This window comes from Gallus gallus, chromosome 1, assembly GCF_016699485.2.
Source record: "Gallus gallus isolate bGalGal1 chromosome 1, bGalGal1.mat.broiler.GRCg7b, whole genome shotgun sequence".
Taxonomy (NCBI): domain Eukaryota; kingdom Metazoa; phylum Chordata; class Aves; order Galliformes; family Phasianidae; genus Gallus; species Gallus gallus.
This window is the reverse complement of record NC_052532.1, coordinates 35,720,725-35,739,371: the sequence shown is the minus strand read 5'-3', so window position 1 is coordinate 35,739,371 and position 18,647 is coordinate 35,720,725. Positions and strand designations below refer to the sequence as shown.

The following is an 18,647-nucleotide window of genomic DNA, read 5'->3' as shown; positions in this document are numbered from 1 at the left end:
AACAATACCTCTGGTCAGGATTAGGTTTCCCCTTTTTTCTCATATTATTTGCTGTTGTTTCACTGAAATGCAGCCTTCCCAATGTCACTTTAGTTATCTGATCCCCCGGCAGATCAACTCTAAAACAGGAAAAGAAACAAGATCAGGGAAATAAATATTTGGAGATCTACCTGGCTCTGCCCAGATTTCTTCAAACTCATTAAAACAGCTTTAAGAAAAACAGACAGATGAAAAAACAACAGAGGAACTCCAGTAAAAAATGCAGCAAGCCTGGTTTGTGAAAGTGCTTCCAAATCACAATGATTGTATCAGTGAGATAAACAGAGAACGGACAGAGAGGGGGAAATTGCTCTTATTATTAAGAATTGTTGTTTCTTGGTCTATTTGTATACAGTCTTGAACATAATAAAGCCAAAGGAAAAACTTCTTTGTTGAAAGGGTTGTTAAGCACTGGAATAGGCTCCCCAGGGAGGTGGTTGAGTCACCATCCCTGGATGTGTACAAAAACCTTTTGGATGTGGAGCTCAGGGACATGACTTAGCGGAGGGCTGTTAGTTACGGTAGTATGGTTGTGTTGTGGTTGGACTTGATGATCTTTAATGTCTTTTCCAACCCAAGCAATTCTATGATTCTATATGATGAGAACCTATTGCCTGCCAAGGGCATCATTTCTTACTATTGGATTTGAATTTACACATCAAAATAAAATAAATAAATCTTACTGCTTGACGTTTTTTTTTCATCTGCATCTGATCTGTGTGTTCGAAAGCGTAAAATGTACACGTATGCCTCAAATACACTGCGGCACCACTCTTGTAAGTGATAAATAATAACATTAAAGAGTTTGCATGAGAAAAAAAAACAGTCCACCTTCCATCTTCTCAACTGCTATGGGTGAAAACTGCACCATCATGACACATGAAACAACTGACATGCACCCAGATGCATTACTTTTCAGAATGTAAAAAGAATGATAATGTTATGGTAGTTATGCAAAAATTCAGCTCTCTGTCCAAATTCCAAATTCAGTTTTGTAGGCTGCATATTGCAGCCTTTGTCACAACGCCGTCCTGTCAAACTTGACACCGGCTCATCTTTTTTTGCTCTAAGGCTCTTTCAATTATTTATAAAGAACAGATCAGTTCCAACAGGAGACACACCAGAAAAACAAATAGCGATTCTGCCACTGACTAAGATGTGGAAGAATGGCAGACAATTCCCAGGAGAAGTTGCACATATGTTTCTAGCAGAGCCACTTCCCCTTAAAAGCACTGCAAACACATCTCATCCTGGTGTAGTCTCATGCCCCAGTAGCACAGGAACAGGAGCATCGCTTACATTTCTTAAGATGGGAAATGCATCCACCACCCAGCTTTAGAGACACACAACAATGCTGCTAGCTGAGTACAAATACTTTGGATGGGCATACTTAAGACATTTGTAAAGCTGCCATTTTTTTTCCTCAGTGAAAGAATACCTGGTATATATCTGAAATTCTGTTCTATCTGCTCACCAAGAACGAAACTGAATAAAGATCAGAAGACTGACTTAGAAATACTGCGGGTTTCCAAGAAAGAAGTGTGTCAAACTGAAAGAAAATTGAATACATTTCTCAAAATTCTTACCTAACAGGATAGAAAGTTTTTTTGCTTCGATCTGACTGAGATTGCTCAATAGCAATTGTTTGATTTGGAGCTTCCATCTATTAAAAAACAACAACAACAACAACAAAAGACAATAATATTAAATTTTGAAACACACAAAATTTGCAGTATTAATCAGTAGGCAAACTGTGCCTGAAACAGTGCAATCTCTCTCATCTCACATGGAACTGCATAGAAAGTAACATGGGAATTGGCACCTGCTCAGCTGACAGCTGATCAGTGCTCTGGTCCATGTCGTCTATATGACATAACTTGAAAAAAAAAACGAAGTAGGAAAAATCATGTCATAATCTGCAAAAGAAAAAATGCTTTCTGAATCTTGCTTGCTTCTATCCCAGATCACAGATGTAAATATTTAACATGAGGACTGAGCTATGTACGGCAGTCGGCTGAATTGCTTTAATGTAATGTCTGAGTCTTTCTTGGATGGTGCCAGTCAGCACTTTGCTTCAGATGGGAACACACAACAGTAATGTTCAGTAATTTCTTCTGCACTAATGCTGTAGAACATATTAATCAAAACAGGTACAGGAATTTTTTTAATCACTAAATTTTGAAAGGAAGTGAAAAATTGGTAAGATCTGTCAGAAAGAAGAAAATTTTATGCTAATTCTCTATATGTAAGATGGTGGACCCATACTGGCTGGGAAGAATTTGGTTCTTAGAATGAAAACCTGTCAAGAAACATGGGCATTGCATTGGTTTTCTACATGTGAATTGTTCAGGGAAAAAAAAAAAAAAAAAGATTTGATTCATCTTCTTTGATTTTTGAGCTTTTCTTTTAACACTTCTATTTGGCCAGTGGATAAACTGGCCACCTACACACCAGCTGGTATCACCACACCACCCACAGAGGGAAGAAAACTCCAGACAGTGAGAGGGACGTGACTGAAACCATAAGTAAGACAAACATTGTACCTTTCAGCACGTATCAAGCACAAGCATCCACAAAACATCACTCCCATAACATTCCACACAGAAGTCATTAGTAAATTGACGAGTTGTCTTTTATCAGTTCTTGGTCAAACATGTTTACAAAATGGATTCATTTATTGATCTTATTCTACAGATAATCATGTATTAACATTAAAAGCAGTGCACAAAAAGAGGATAAATACTTGCCCTTATTCCAAAAGCTTTCAAGTAAAACTTTTCTATTGGTTTCACCCCCAGCTGAGTTTTGACATATTTTGGATGACCAGAGATTTTAATATGGACTGTGATTTGGAAATGATTCTTCTTCTGGCACACAAAGGCATCATCTGTTGCTGAAAAATTAAATCCTTTGTCTGTGACAATGTGATATCCTATGGCAGGTCTATGAAAACAAGAAAGGATAGAAATTTAAGTACAGACATATTTATACCTTTAGTTCCTACTTTTTGCATGGATTAAAAATTCATCTGCTTTTACGGACAAAATGAGAGTGGAAATACAGCATTCAATCACCAGTTCTACAGTTATTTTCTTAGTTTCTTCAAGGTGTAAAAATGAAAATGCATGTGAAATGTACTCTAATTCTCATCTGACACGTTAAATGTTTGGAAAGCAGACGTGGGGAGCTTACATAATCCTCACTTATAACTCTGAAGATGACATGAAGGAACTCTGTGCACCTACAAGTACAACAAAATATTTTAGTATATTCAAGTATTCACTGCAACATTTCTATAAACCACAGAGTTGAACAACTGCTGCAGACAGCAATGTGCTAACGAGAGAGCAAGATTCCCTGTTCTGTTCCTCAGTTCCCACACCAAATTTCTCTGCAGCCTCTATTCAAATTAACAGGAAAGTTATAAAAACTGACCCTCTGGACAGACCACTATAAAACTCATTTTTAAAATATGTTGTAATGTCCTACCTCAACTAAGAAAACTCCATTCCATTTATTCTAAAGGACCAATCTGTCACCCAAGGAGAAAGAATATTCTGTCTTTATGATTAACAGCAGACAAGGAAAGATATGGACAGATCTTTCTAAAACAGCCAGTGAATTCACCATCCCAATAATGCTTCCAGTTCTCTGATTTAAGTGATGGATAATTCTGAAATAACAGAACTACATGACAATGCTCTCTTATATGGGCATTGTCCTTTCTTGCTAATAAAAGTTGGATGATTACTATCTCTTGTCTGATGGTACTGTGCAACTCTCATTACTACAACCACTGAAGATGGCTTTTCAGAACTCATCCAATTATTTGTATATTATTGGCTGGAAGAGTCAAAACATACAGACTCTACAGAAGATGTACAAACTTTGTTATTTTTTATAAATGATGAATGAGTCCCTTCCAAACAATCACAGATTCTCTGACACAAGGGATGAAGAGAAAAGTTCTTTCAAACTATTTCAAAGCAACACTGTCATATTGTTGCTAATTTCTGCTCCTACTTGGAAGCAAAAACTGTGCACCATACCATAAATTGTAGTGCATCTTGGAACAACAGCTCTGCCATTGACCTCACTTAAGTGAAAAACTGATTTCTTCTGCTAATAGTATCTTAATTGCCCGTAATGTTAATCACACATTTATGGATTTTTTAAAGATAAACATCACGTTGTCTTATCTCTGTTGATACAAGCCACCAAGAAAGGTGAGTCTGGCATTTCAGTTTTAAGTCTGCAGGAATTAAAATGTAACTGGGCTGGCAGCAGGTGAGAAGGCTCCCATCATCATCTCGGAGATCGACTGCAGCCACCAGCTGAAAGTATAGCAAGAATTAGAGTCCATTCAGATGGACACTTCTTATCCCAAACACATCTGAAGCACTGGGAGGTTTCTTACAGTTCTGCTTTATACAGGAATATTTTTAGTTCTTGACTGAACACTTTACATAGATGTCTGTAGCCAGAAGACTTCAGTTATGCAAGCCCAGAAGTAAAACAGGTATCTTCTATTTCCACTTCTTTAATGCTTCAGGCCATTACATGCAATATGCTCAGTAAGTATATTCAGTAATGTGCTTAACCAAATAAATAAAAACTAACAGGTATTCAGCTTAAACTCATTTTTCTTTTGCTCTGAAATCCCTGAAGGGAAATCAGAAAACCTAGCATGAATTTCAAGCAGTGCTTGAAGTTGAGCTTATCTGATACATCCAAAAATTCATACCCCACAACTGCTATACCTCCTTCTCCAGCCTTATATTCGGGAAGAGCAAGGGATGACAAATGTAGCATTTATTCCTATACAGTGCCAGAAAAAAAAAAAAAAAAGGAAAAAAAAAAAAAAGAAAAAACTTTTTTCCAAGTGCAATCTTCAGTGCTTACAGTTTTTCATAATTGGAGTTCACTAAGCTGTTCCACTGAGAAGTTTGATAGAGTTGCCATGTTAGAGCTTGACAGCACTTTTCCAAAGCTGCATTCTGTCCATCACTGTCATATTCTTGCACTTCAGCAGCACAGTCCTTGAGAATTGCTGTAGAGAGATAGAAATCCCGCATTAACATTTTTATATAATGGCATACATAAAGCACAAATTATTCCAAATATATTTAAATCTTAACTTTCCTTCACAACTACTCCACAAGACCTTGTCCCAGAAAATAAAATTCTCTGCTTGCCTAATTTGCAAAATATGACATAAGTAGCATTTCCTATTTTTATTGTCTCCCAAAGGATGTGTAGTTCCTTTGGAAGTGGGGGAGGGGAGGAATCAGCCCCAAATGGAGAGCTAAATAAGTAGCTCTGTAAGAAGCTGTGCAAGAAGCAAAATGGGACAAAGAAGTGCGGCGCAAGTACAAGAAGCAAAAGAAATACAGACACTTCCCATTCTCTCCAGCACAAGTTTAAACTGAATATATTCGTTGCGATAGGTTCCTAGTTCCAGAGATGGAGACACAGTTTCCACTGTGGTTAGCTGGTTAATGCTTTTTGGGCATTATGAGACGAACAGTGTCAACCGTAATTCTTAGGGGTGCTTTACATTTCATGATGACAGAGGAAAATGCAGTAAGGGAGACAGATAGATAAATGGGGTGCAGTAAGGATGGGAGAGAATATGTTAGTGAGCATATAAGCAAAGATTTCTATTCCTATGGCCTGCGGCAGCACAGTAAGACAGAGCTCACCCTGACCAGAACAATTTCAGGCCCAAGCATCACTTGTGAATCCCCATTTCTGACACACAAAGGGGGTGAACATATTTAAATAAGGCATTCACACTTCATTTCTAGAAGATTCCCATGCCTTTGCTTTTTTTTTCAATGGTTGTGCTCTTCTTCCCACTACGTGTGGATTTGCAAGATTTAATTAATACAGACTCCTAAAGATAGCATATTTAAAGTTGTGTCTTTGAAGTATTAAAACCAGCAATAAGAATTTTAGATACAGAGGTGCCTGCTGTGGAACTGCCTCTTTTCTTCTTCCAGCAGTGGCAGACTTAGAGAGCTACTCACAATCAGCTAACACTGATCAAACAAAAGGAGGCACCAATGGCAAACTGCCCCAGTAAACCCACCTGCTACTCATTAATAAAAAATTGAAAAGACTTCAGCTTAGAAATAACTAACTCTAAAGAAATAACATGCAACTCTCACATCTTCCACGAGGCTGAAAGTTCCTCAGGCAAACTGTAGAAAATGTATGGAGCTGATAAATTAGATCAAAAAGAGAAACTGCGATCTGTTTTGCTCACACACCAGATTAATTCCCTATTGAACTGACCCACATTTCTTTGCCCATTCTATTTAGCACCAAGCATGTCAGCAGAATATGGTATCATCTGCAGGCTCACACGTGGAGAAGGGCACAATATTTGGAGGGCAGGCAGTCAGGGAGAACAGACTTCTGATATTTCACCTCTCTTTGCCAAATATAAATAGGTCCTTATTTTCAAAAACACTGAAAAGATAAACTGCTCCAAAGCTGGAAGTGGCAAATGGACTGTTAATACCTCTACCATTTCAGAGTCACCAGGACACGTGCTCTTTGAATGCTCCAGCCTGCAGTCTAAGATATCAAATTGTGTTTTCATGGAGTTGCTTACCTTGGCTGGAGCTGTTACACCAGGCTTGAGGATCAGTGGTATCTCCCAGTAATTGTGAGAGCTTCCTTTTTGTGCCCGATGCTGTAGAAGTGCTTTTAAAAAACACATTAAATTACTCATTTCGGTCTAAACACAATTACTAGAGTCATATTATAAGAGAACACCCCGCTATCACAACCTAATCGTGCTGTCACCCAAATCTTGATTTGCTGGGACAAGGAGATCGTTTATGGCTTTTAAAAACTGAATTATGCATTTTTCCTTCTAAAACATAAATTAATATATTTTATGCATAATATTAATGGAGAACTTAATCTCTTATAAAGGTTTACAGAGGGCAATCTGTGATATCCACGTCAATAATAGAGCATTTTCTTGAATGATTTTACTCCACTGAGTGTGAACTCATTTTTCTTATACAGAAAACAAAATACCATCAGCTGTTATTAAACTAATGTGCTAATGAAGACATCTCAAGGGAAAACTGGTTGGGCGCAGTTTCTCAGAAAGTGAAATTTCAACATTTTCCCTTTCTGCAAAGGGGAAACCTTATTCCAAAATTTTTATGTTATAAAATGCAAGCTGGAATATCCTGATGGATGGGTCACGCCTCCTGGAAAAAGAACAAAGCATTCTCCAGGTCACGGGCATTCCTAATAGGTACGGATGTTCAGGTTTCTCCACAAGTAGAAGAAACGCCTGCTTCAAAGAATCACAGAATGGCCTGGGTTGAAAAGGACCACAATGATCATCAAGTTTCAACCCCCCTGCTATGTGCAGGGTCGCCAACCACCAGACCAGGCTGCCCAGAGCCACATCCAGCCTGGCCTTGAATGCCTCCAGGGATGGGGCATCCACAACCTCCTTGGGCAACCTCTTCCAGTGCATCACCACCCCCTGTGTAAAAAACCTCCTCCTAATATCCAACCCAAACCTCCTCTGTCTCAGTTTAAGACCATTCCCCCTTGTCCTATTACTATCCACCCTCGTAAACAGCCATTCCCCCTCCTGTTTGTACACTCCCTTCAAGTACTGGAAGGCCAGTTCCCTCAACCGCTTCTCACAAGAACCTTTCCTCTGCTTGACGCACTGTTATTCTTTTTCTGCATTTGTTCAAAAATTCTACGCTAGGTTGAGAAGGATTTTGTATCTTAAGTTCCAATAATGAAAACATTTCCTCAAAAGATGATTAGGACTAACTGGAATCTTCTACTGTGAAGGAAACAATTAAAACATAACCAGCTTCACCAAGGATCCGAGGCCCAGCTTCCTTTACTCACATCACCAACATAACATGCAACTGACCTCCATGCAGAGAAGGAGAAAGAGAATCTACAACCCCAAGACTAACACTGAAGAATTCCTATGATCTCCCAGCAACTGTGCAGGTCCCATTCTGGCACATATTGGTCAATTCATTCTTTCTTAGTAGGTATCGTGGTTGGATGTCTGCACTACCCAATGTATTTTAAACAACCAAGTGTCCAGAACGCACTAGTAGATGAATACAGCAGATGGTATATGAATACCATTTCACTTGCTTACATGGATGTGATAATTCTTTTCCCCTCATGCCATGCGTCAGAATACTTCCTTATGTGCCTCCCTTATGCAATAAGTATTGTAAAACCCCTAACTGTTTTTATAATCCAGTTATCAGCTACCTGTGGATTCCTCCTTAGCTTCGTATCTTGCTTAAAGTTGAAATGCATTCCTAGGCATTTTAATCCTAATTTTAATCAAGGTGTTTAAAGAACCCTCAACTGTAAGTTTCTCAAACATGTCTAAACACTGCCATCCTGTGGAAAATTCTGCACCCACAGGGATTTTACACTAGTCCGTCACCACATCTTCTACCAGCTCCATTTTTTTACTGCATCTGTCTCATTCCCTGTATAAAGGCTTTACCTGGAAATCTGAGACACGTTTGGCTGAAAGTATGAATAATTGAAACCCAGAGAGTTGGAGGATGTAGAGTTATTCCATGGAGTCGCAGCATTATCTCTCCTCATACAGCAGCCCTGGGGAACGCTGCAAGGATGTCCACTGCTGCTGGGGTCAGAAGAAGTCTCCAGGAACCTGTAGGGAAGCTTGCTGGGTGCCACAGCCGATGGACACGGGAGTGGAGACTGCTGCTCAGTCGGCCATGTAGCATCACCCCACGTGGCTGCAGGCAAACAGACAAGAAAGTAAATAGTAAAAAATTGAGCTGGAGACCTTCCTACCATCTTGGGGGAGCCAGAACTCACGTCACCTACTCTTGAGCTGTGGTGGAGAGTATGCTTCTGACCCAGAGTCTGGTGGAGAGTCTGGCAACTGTCTTTGCCTAGGAATGAAAAACAGATTTAATTTTTTCACTGAGGGAAGACATGAAGAACATATCTCTCTTCCTCGTGGAAATTCTTGACCAAACATCCCTCCAAGGCAGGGGACTCAAACCCTGCCTCCTTCCCATGAGCTGCTCCTTCAGTTACTTCTGGGCACACCAGAACACACAGACTCACAACAGCTCCATTCTCTCTAGACTACATTTTAAAGCTCTTGAGCACCTTTGCCAGCAAACAGTAGACAATTTCTTAAGAGATTAGTTTGGGGACAGCGCCCTCAGACACCATCAGCGGTCAGCAGGTCACACTGCAGCACCAGGGGCAGCCCCAAGGGAGGAGGGAAGCAGTGAGAAGCAGGTTGGTCCTGTTTGAAGCAAGAATTCCTTATGAATTCACTGGAAGGGTCCAGAAGCTTAATGCGGGATTTCACTAGATTGCAAGCTACTTTCCCTCTTCATGGCAGAATCTTGACACGTACGCTTGAAGGAAGAATAAATTTTAAGGTGTACTGGAAAGGGTTTAAGGGTTTGGGCAGCAGGAGCTGCAGTCTGCATGAACAGAGGCAGCCATGAGCTGCCCAGTGCCTATCCCAGCTGACTGCAGCCAGTCCTGAGTGGTTCCAGGCAGCCCCAGTGCTCACAGAGTGCAGCAGAGCGCGCAGCACCACCTCCCAGCAGCTCCCATGTCACACCTGCAGGACAGCACTGCGCTGTGCCACGTCCAGGCAGAGCTGGGCTGCCCTCTGTGTGCAGTGGCATGAGCGGAGGCTCGTTTCCCACTTCATGTTACATGTATGGGGAAGTAGGAGCACAGGAGGAAACCTCACACCCCTCTGTGAGGGAAGGTCTCAGCTCCTTCAGCCGCCGGTGGCCGGCAGCAGGTGTGTGGGCATTGGGGCTGCAAGGCAGGAAGGCAGCTGTGCTCTGACCAGAGCCAAGCACTGGCAGCCTGACAGAGGAATCCTGGCTGGGGACTCAGATATTCCACATGATCCACAGCAGCCTCCGTGCCAAACCCCACAGACGGACAAGCAGAAGAGATTCCTGTTTTAGCAGCCCTGCTGGGAGAGGGCACCGAGAAAGCAAAGCAGTTAAGCGTGTTATTGCCTGGACTGAGTTTTAAAGTGTTCGCTGGTTTTTTTGTTATTCAAACAGACACATCTATGAAAACTGGTTCCTTTTAAAGAACTTCAGGAACGCTGTTCCATACAAGAACAAGCTTGTCCGTGGTATTTCACTGTGCAGCTTCCTTTTGATTTACAGGTGGAAATTGAACGCTTCCTTGTCTGCAGCTGACATGAGGAGCTTTGCTCTATTTATGGCTCAACAGATTACCCAAGAGCTCAGCCCCGCTCTCGTGCTTTAGGTTTGAAAGATGTTTCTTCATTATTTCTTCTTTGGCACATTTATTTGATTACAGTGTAGTAGAGCCCATAGAATTGGCTGTCGTATGTACTCTGTTTTACTTTTGCGCATCTGGAGTTTCTCCTATCAGATTAAGGATTACTGCCTTAGAGAGAGGTGTGGAACCACACCATAATTTAAGCTCGGACAAATCCCTCGTGAGTAGCTCACAGCACAGCAGCAAGGTGTTCCCACAGGACATAGCAAAACCATTTCTTCCGTGCTGAAAGTGGAAGCAACCTGAGTCACCCAGCAGGCTGCTACAGAGGCTGCACTGCTGGCTTCAGTCAGATGAGGGCATAGGTCTGTCACATCTCATAATGCTGTTAAGTTTTTCAGCTCCTCACGATGGTGTTTTCAAAGCTGTTTAAGGGAGAGAAAATCCTATGCCGTATCTTGCTGCTCTTTGAACACAAGGAAGAACTCCTTTACGGTAAGGGTGACAGAGCACTGGAACAGGCTGCCCAGAGAGGCTGTGGAGCATCCTTCTCTGGACATACTCAAGACCTGGCTGGACACTTTCCTGCCCGACCTCCTATAGGGATCCTGCTTTAGCAGGGGATTGGACCAGATTATCTCCAGAGGTCCCTTCCAACCCCTGCAATTCTGTGATTCAGTGAAAGGACATAATAAAGTGATCCTCAATAGCATTAGGAATGATGGAGGTTCAGAAATTGGCTCTTAACCCTTTCAGGCATACTTATGAGCTGTAGGTTCAAACACTGCCTTGGTTTATTCTCTTGCACATGCCCATAGAGAGTTAGTAGCACTGCAACTGTAATATCTATGTAACATACCTAAGCTGCACGACAGCAGATGCATACATCTATGCCACTGCCACATGTTTTTGTGTATGAAAGCAACAGAATCACATTTGAAATTTATCATGAAGGAGTTCGATAATCTGCTTAACCTGATGCATATTTAGGCATTTGAAGATCAAATGTTATGAGTATCTATAAACAGCAGACTCTTCATTTTTATTTTATGACTGTGGTCAGAAAAGAATCAAGTCATTATCCATGATTTAGAGTAGGTAGAAGCCTATTTAGGCTACTGTGAATAAATTTGTGCAATGGCAAGTGGGTCCACAGTGAGAGATCCTGCAGGCTGTTTAGTTACCCTATAAAAACATCCACTGTTGCTTTGCTCTTGGCAAACGTGGGCACATCTGTAACATTTTGAATCTAACCACAATCATATGACAGCAGTCTAGATGAACGGTTTGGGTCTGAAGTCTTTGATAGATCGGTGTTGCATAACCTTCCAGCCTTAACCGCGACCCCTTGTATTATGTAGCCTTTGTAACTCTGAAGACAAGACTCAGAAAAGATTAATGGTGAACTTCTCTGCTCTGAAGGGAGCATTAGGATAAAAGCAGTAGCCCTGTTTCCCTTAGACTGGGAGGTTTACATTAGTCTCTCAATTTATTATACATTAATCTCATTTACATCATTTATTCTGCACATAAACACTAAACTAGCACTTAGTTACATTAAAAAATAACAGCTTTGCATTTAATGCCATAATTAGCATAACAGTTGTGAATTGTCCCAGACTTCATTACCATCCATTCTGTTGAACTACAAAATAACAAATTTCCATTACTGTCTGCAATTTATATTTCCAGCTTTCACACAGTTGCAAGTATGGAAATAAGCACTCCACAATCCTATCGAACCTACGAGATTTCAGGTCTGACTGCTGCTGCTTTCAGATTTTAACCAGTGCACCACTGAAAACAATTTAAGTTGTTGCTATAATACTTACAAGGTTCCAAACTCTAAGTCACTGCTGAGGAATTCTTCCAACATACTGGTGTCCACCATGGGGTTCTCCAAGGCTCTGTGAACATCTTGCCCTGCAATCAAAGATGTCACTCTTGGAATTTGTCTTATTGACATTTGTACACAGTCGTCAGTACTTCAGGCTAAGGAATGCTGCCCATTGTCTCACACAGAGGAAAATGAAATCAGTCCTGTCCTACCACAGGTGAGCATCTCATGTGTTACAGACAAGTCACACTTCTATTGGGAACTATGGGCATATTCACTGAGGGAGAAAGGATGGCAGGAAATGCAGAGTAAAAGAGAGAAGGTGAAGATGACGGCACCAGAAAAGCACCAGTTTGTGCCTGTCGTGAAGAACATCTCACCAAATTATCACAGCAGGAGGAGGGGCTCCTTGTTTGCAACTACAAAAACAAGGTTTTGAAGATAACTTCTGTAAGGTCAACAAGAATACAGGTGTTGTAAAGTATTGGATGATCAATAAGTATACAGAGAAGTTAGGCTTAGTAAGATTTATCACGTTGGAAAAGATAATCATAAATAAATGAAAGTGCTCATCAGTGTTGTAGGCTCGCAAGAAACTCCACAAGGAGTGATCTCCAGGAAGAGATCCTTCCTCAGCGGCAGTCAGCCCTTAAACGGGGTCCAGGAGAGGTGCAGCCAGGCTATACCCCTTCTGGTCACACAGCTGAATTGCCTTCACCTGTGCTCCCAGGGCTGACTCAGTGCTCGCCTCAGGTGATCAATCAGAGGTTCAGGCCATGATTCAACAGCTCCCATACAACTTCATACTCCTTTATGTTGGGATCAAAGCAGGTGACCAAATCAAAGCTCTGATGTCTCACAGAGATCCGCTCCCTGCACTGGTACTACCAGCAAGTCTCTGAAACAGCTTTAAAACCCACTATTGTAAGCTTTGATTAAGAAAGCATAAATAAAGCTTTAGAAACATTAAAGGAATTTGAGGCTTCCGATTATTTTCCTAGGGAAATAAAGAAGTCCAATAATACGCTAGATGTATGACTGAGTGGGAAGGTTCAGTACTTTGTCCTTTGCTGCTTGGTTACTGAAGGCTATAAACAGATTTGATGATTGTAAAGTCTGTGGAATTCACGAGTTCTTTTGTAGAAAGTCAAGCAAGTCAGCCGGAACTCTCCTTCAGAAAAAGAAGCAAAAGCAAACAAAACTGCTGCGCAGGCTCACCACCTTTCCAGCAAGCCTCCTATAAATACAGGAGTGGCCAGTCAGAAAGCAAGATAAGGAAGTTTAAGTTACTGCTCTCTGCAGTCATCGACTGGAGCTGGCCAACTCTGTCCCACTGCTGCACAGGATAGAGTGGAGTGGCTCAAGAGCCACAGGGCTCAGCCCTGAGCAGCTGGCACAGCCACTTCCCCTTCACCCTGCCACTGCCCAGGACACAAGGTGCATAGCACAAGTCATACAATTTCTTCTGTTTTCTGCTCTTGTTTCTGCCCAGTCTTGAAATGGTGGTGAACTTCACTGTCTGCAAAAATGTCTTGAAAATACACAAGGGTCTGGCTTTCTTTAGCAACCTTCCTGAAACTTGAACGCCTGCTCAAGTCACCTGGCCCTTATGCATAGTTAAAAATTTTTGCTAATTAATGTGTTTTTTCCTGCACCACAAAACCAAGAACTGCTTATTTTGACAAAGGTCGGAAACAAGCTTTTCTGAATCATGGCCATAAAAGGACAGGGCCTTCAATATAGGCATCCCATGGCCTAGAGAGTAGGCCTCTTGCAACACGACGGCAACAACAGCAATACTCCTCATTCCCTCTTAATCTCTCCGCTTTGCATAGCAGTTAAATGGGCAGGAGGAGAAGGAAGGAAGAAAAAGGTAAATCTATGCTGGGAGAGGAAGGAAGCACACCAGCAAGAAGACAGACAGCCATTAAGGAAAGTTTTACGGTGCCAACGCACAGAATAAACAAACGACATTTGGCTGCACTGTAGAGCCTAACTCTAATAGTATTTTTTTTCCTTTCTTTCTAAATGTACTTCCTTGCCTGTGCTTGCATTGGCATCTGTTTCAGCAGAGGAGGAGCTGTTGGATCATATGCAAACATATTCAAAACACTGGCATCCATTTCACAGACCTTGATCATAGTAGGCACTTAAAAGTTACAGGCTTTGGGATAAAATACACTGATGTTTTGACTGAGAATTTGCTTACTGCTCTTGCTGCTCCCTGGTAGCACACAAGCCATCCACCCAAAGAGGCTACGAGGGCAGAGAACAATGTGTATGTACATGGAAAAGGGGACCCGCAGCGTCAGCAGCCTTTATCAGCATGCTCGGGGATCTCTGCTCCCAGTCCACACTCCACACTACAAAATGCCCTGGGTGAGCAGTGTCACTGCAGAGGATTGCCAGAAATCCAGGAAATAAACAGTATTGTAAGCTGTCATCAGTGAGGAGCGAGGGAAGATGAAGGTGCAAGGCTGTGTTGTGACAGGGCTTTTATGCATGGCTGCATGCAGAACAGCCTGCAGTCATAGGCAACATGGGATCGTATTTTGCCCAGTTCTCTATCAAACTGGTATTCTGTTGCTCTGTTCCCTTTGATCTGAAGTCCAAAGCCTCTCTTCTACATTGGCTTCTATTTTCCTGCCCATTCTCCCCTAGCTTTTCCCTGTTTACAGCCACAGGCACCACAGTATGCTGATCACTGGCCTCCTACTTTATCTCTCTTTTTGGCATCCTCCAGCCACCAATCTCCAGTAACCCGGCTCCTGAGCTCCACTCTATGCGCTCCTGAAGCCAGCAGCCCCAGGCTCAATCCCTGAATCACCTGCCTCATTAATTCTCCCAGCGCTTCCCTGTAGAAGCTGCATTTCAACTGCATTGAAACCAGTTGCCTTCTTTCCAGTAACATCTAATGTGAAGGATTGAAGGGAAGGTACTTTTGATGTCTTCCTCAGAGTAGCCATCTCAGAGAAAGTCCAACACACACCTGAATGTGGCTTAAACCACAGCCACTGCTTTCCAAAGGAGCCACCAAATAACCAAGCTATTTGTGCTGTTTGTGTAAACAAATTCAGTCCACAACCAATAAAAATATCCTCTCAAACATTTAGTATTGACTAAAACTGAGTACTAAATTGATCATTACGTGCCATTAAAAGAGCTATGCCAGGAAGTTCCTAGCCAAGTCCAGCTATTTGTAGTAAGATTTGTGTTAAAATATCAGCTATTCTATACAGGGAACAATCATTAAATAAAGTTGGAGATATAAAAATGGCACATAAAACACATTCAATGCTAATTATTACCTGTTTTATGGAGGACAAAATCATAAGGTTTGCTACAAACTCTTGCAACTTGAAGGAAATGTTTTCGTGAGAATTAATAACTAATCTTCATCTGAAGATACTTTACCTTTAAAATACTTTGAACCACTGTACAAGCTCGGTGAGAAGTCCAGTGGAACTTCATCAACTTACACTGAGGTTAGTCTTACACAGAGGGCTAATTAATAATTCCTTAATTTCTTTCACACTAAAGGACTCCAGGTACTGCTCACTATTTAAGTTGTGCAAGATAGTCCTGTTCATTTTGACTGGAACAGACTAGAGTCATTGATAGAAGCTGCTCATCCATCGGAGCCAAGGACACGGAGATCACGCACATGGCAGCAATAAGCAGGAAAGGATTTAGGTCAAAACAGCTTCTACCTGGCAGAACTACAACCTGTGGGGACATACCACAGACCACAGGTATTCAGTGGTGGGAGAAACTATAGCACTCCAAAAGGTAAGGAATGAGCTTTTGTCAAGAAAGACAGCTTTCCCCCGAAATACCAGCATTTTCCAGAGAAACAGAAATCTTACAGTGAGTACTTGATTCCTCTTTAATTCCTGGTTTTAATCTCTCACCCTTAAAATGGTAAAGAGGCCTCTGTTTTTTTCATATTTAAAGTCATGTTTATTTTGTGGCTTCATGCATTTGCCAAGAGCACCAAACTATACTCAGTGTTATCCATGCAAGACAAGGACTATAAAGAGAGGGGGTGATTCCACAACCAAGAAGCTTCTTCAGATAGCAAAGGGCACTGAGGCCAAACACACGCATCTCAGACACCAAAAATACCTTCCAGCAATAAAGAAAAAAGAAGGTTAAATTTAACAATGTAATTAGTTTGGCCTTCATTAAGTGTCTCAGCCTACTGATAACATCAGCAATAAGAGATTGCTCTGCTATGGAGGTGCAGGCACTCTCCCTGGCAAATAGGGAGTTATGGAGTCAAAAATCTAAACGTTTTAATAAGTATTAATTTTAACAGAAACAGTGGAAAAGTTTTAGGTCAAAACTGAAGTATCTAGTGTGAGAGGAATGAGATGAGGCAGAAAACAACAGGCACACCAGAAGAGAAAAGCCATTTACTTCAGTAAGAATAAGCCAGGGTCAAGTCTCAGTCAGAGTCATATCTAATCTGTCTACTGAATACTGAAAGTAGGTATTGATAGGAAAACAAATATTACATTACAGCCTTTTTCTTGAGAACTCCAGACTGTCCTCCCTCAATAACATAAATGCAAGTTGATCATACTAACGACTGTCAAAACAAACACACAAGCCAAACCTCCAGCTGTAGTGCTAAGCAGGAGCTAAGATCTGCTTCAAAAGAATGCAAATCATGCTTCAGATCAGACCTTTCCCACACACTAGTGCTGCACAGCAGAACTGCATGTTACTGAAGGAGATGTTTCATCTCTCCTTTTACTTGATGGAATTGATAGAGCTTCTCCTTCTCTCCCCTCCCTATACAGATGTTCTACCAAACTACTATCTGCTGTTAAATCAGCAGTTATTCTAGAATTAAAGTCATTAATTACTGTTAAAGAGCTCATACAGCTAAAACCCCTGACATACCTTCTACCAAAGTATCAATGTTCCAAAAGTCAACACGACCCAGTCCACCCTCCCCAGAAAACCCTGCTTCCCAAGTCAGGTTTCCAGGCATTTTAGGTAATTTGTGTCCAATGCTATTTAGAGTATTTAACAGCTGTGCAATACAGCACTTGAACAGGAGCTTGATAAAAACAAACACCTTGCTGAAAGCAAAGCCAGGAAAGTCTACTAACTTGTGATCTTTGTGACTTAAAGTAAATTTAGGAATTTATGTGTACTTCTACAGTCAAAAGAATAGTAGCGATAGTAATATTTCACCTATTTAGCATATTGGAAACTAAACGCAGGTGAAGAAAAAATGCCCATGTTAGCCAAGCAAGAGAAGTAGCTTTCCTAGATAAGAGCAGTATCACATGAAGAATGCCTGGACAAATAACAGAATGAAAAAGAATACAGAAAGAGAAACTTGGAATTGCAATGTTAATGTGGAAAAAAATTGCAAGGCGAACACTGCAGCATGGAAAGATTTAGAAAGTAAAAAAATACATAACCCTTTTAACAGTCATTTTTAATTACATTATGGCGGGGTCTGGGCAATGCAGTTGCTTTGATCAAGGAGTCCAGTAGAAATTATTTGTGGTAAGAGAAAGACAAGAGACTTGCCTGAGTGGGAAACGTCTTGGGGAAAAAGGCAGGACAGATCCCAGCCAAAGACAAAGAAGTGGCAATTACAATCAGGTATAGGGGTGGAAAGAACAACCATCTTTAACCCGACAGGATGAGCTAGAGCAAGGAGGGAGCTCCCCGACCTCGTGAAGGTCACTGGGACTTCAGAAGCAAGAAGTAGCCAGGAGCCCTTGGCCCCTTCCCCCATTTTGCTCCCAGCGCTGTCCCTCCCATGGCCTCAGCCAGAGCCACCTTCCTTCTGCTGCTCTCCCTGAAGGAAAAATGCACTGCAGTGCATCTACACTGCCAGTGCTGTTTCATTCCAGGATCATCGAATCACAGACTGGCCTGGGTTGAAAAGGACCACAATGATCATCCAGTCTCAACCCCCCTGCTATGTGCAGGGTCGCCAACCACCAGACCAGGCTGCCCGAAGCCACATCCAGCCTGGCCTTGAATGCCTTCAAGGATGGATCACATTACATTATCGCTTTGTGTAAATAGAGCTTTTGTCCGGGAGCTTTCTGTCTTCCTTTCTTCTTCAATTCATCTCAATCGGTGTATTTTCGCTGCCACAGCAGATTGTTGAGACTCTTAAAACTAAGCTCTTACCTTCGAAGAACTGCTGCAAGGCCTCATTTTCTCCCACCACATCCATGACGAGCCACTGGAGGTCCCTTACTTTCCTGCAGCCAGCAGCGTCCTGCAGAGGAAACACGCCGTCCCCTCCCAGGCAATCAGGAGCATACGAAGGAGCACAACATGCTTCCAGCAGAGCTTTCAGCTGACTTCATCCCAGCTGCTCCTGTTCCTTCATGCTAGTGATATACTTCAACCCTGCTACATGTAAAGAACTTGGAACGACGTCTGAGGCTAGATGAAGGCGATGCGCTTTCTTCAGTTCAGTCCAATGTGCTTAATGTTCTTGTTT

At 41.7% G+C, this 18,647-nt stretch overlaps 1 protein-coding gene across 2 annotated transcripts in view; it reads right to left on the bottom strand.

Annotated features, from left to right (window-relative positions):
• MYRF (myelin regulatory factor) overlaps positions 1-18,630 on the bottom strand; it is a 43,201-nt gene extending 24,571 nt beyond the window's left edge. The window contains exons 1-9 of one of the 2 annotated variants that reach the window (XM_015282916.4): positions 18,329-18,630; positions 12,159-12,249; positions 8,917-8,984; positions 8,567-8,825; positions 6,659-6,750; positions 4,942-5,089; positions 2,787-2,982; positions 1,626-1,702; positions 9-119 (exon numbers count right to left, since the gene is read on the bottom strand). In XM_015282916.4, the coding sequence (XP_015138402.2) occupies positions 9-119; positions 1,626-1,702; positions 2,787-2,982; positions 4,942-5,089; positions 6,659-6,750; positions 8,567-8,825; positions 8,917-8,984; positions 12,159-12,249; positions 18,329-18,374 (1,088 nt within the window). In that variant the 5' untranslated portion in view covers positions 18,375-18,630. The remainder of the gene's footprint in view (positions 1-8; positions 120-1,625; positions 1,703-2,786; positions 2,983-4,941; positions 5,090-6,658; positions 6,751-8,566; positions 8,826-8,916; positions 8,985-12,158; positions 12,250-18,328) is intronic. The other variant, XM_040669423.2, reaches the window with a different exon arrangement.
• Positions 18,631-18,647: the final 17 nt, after the last annotated feature.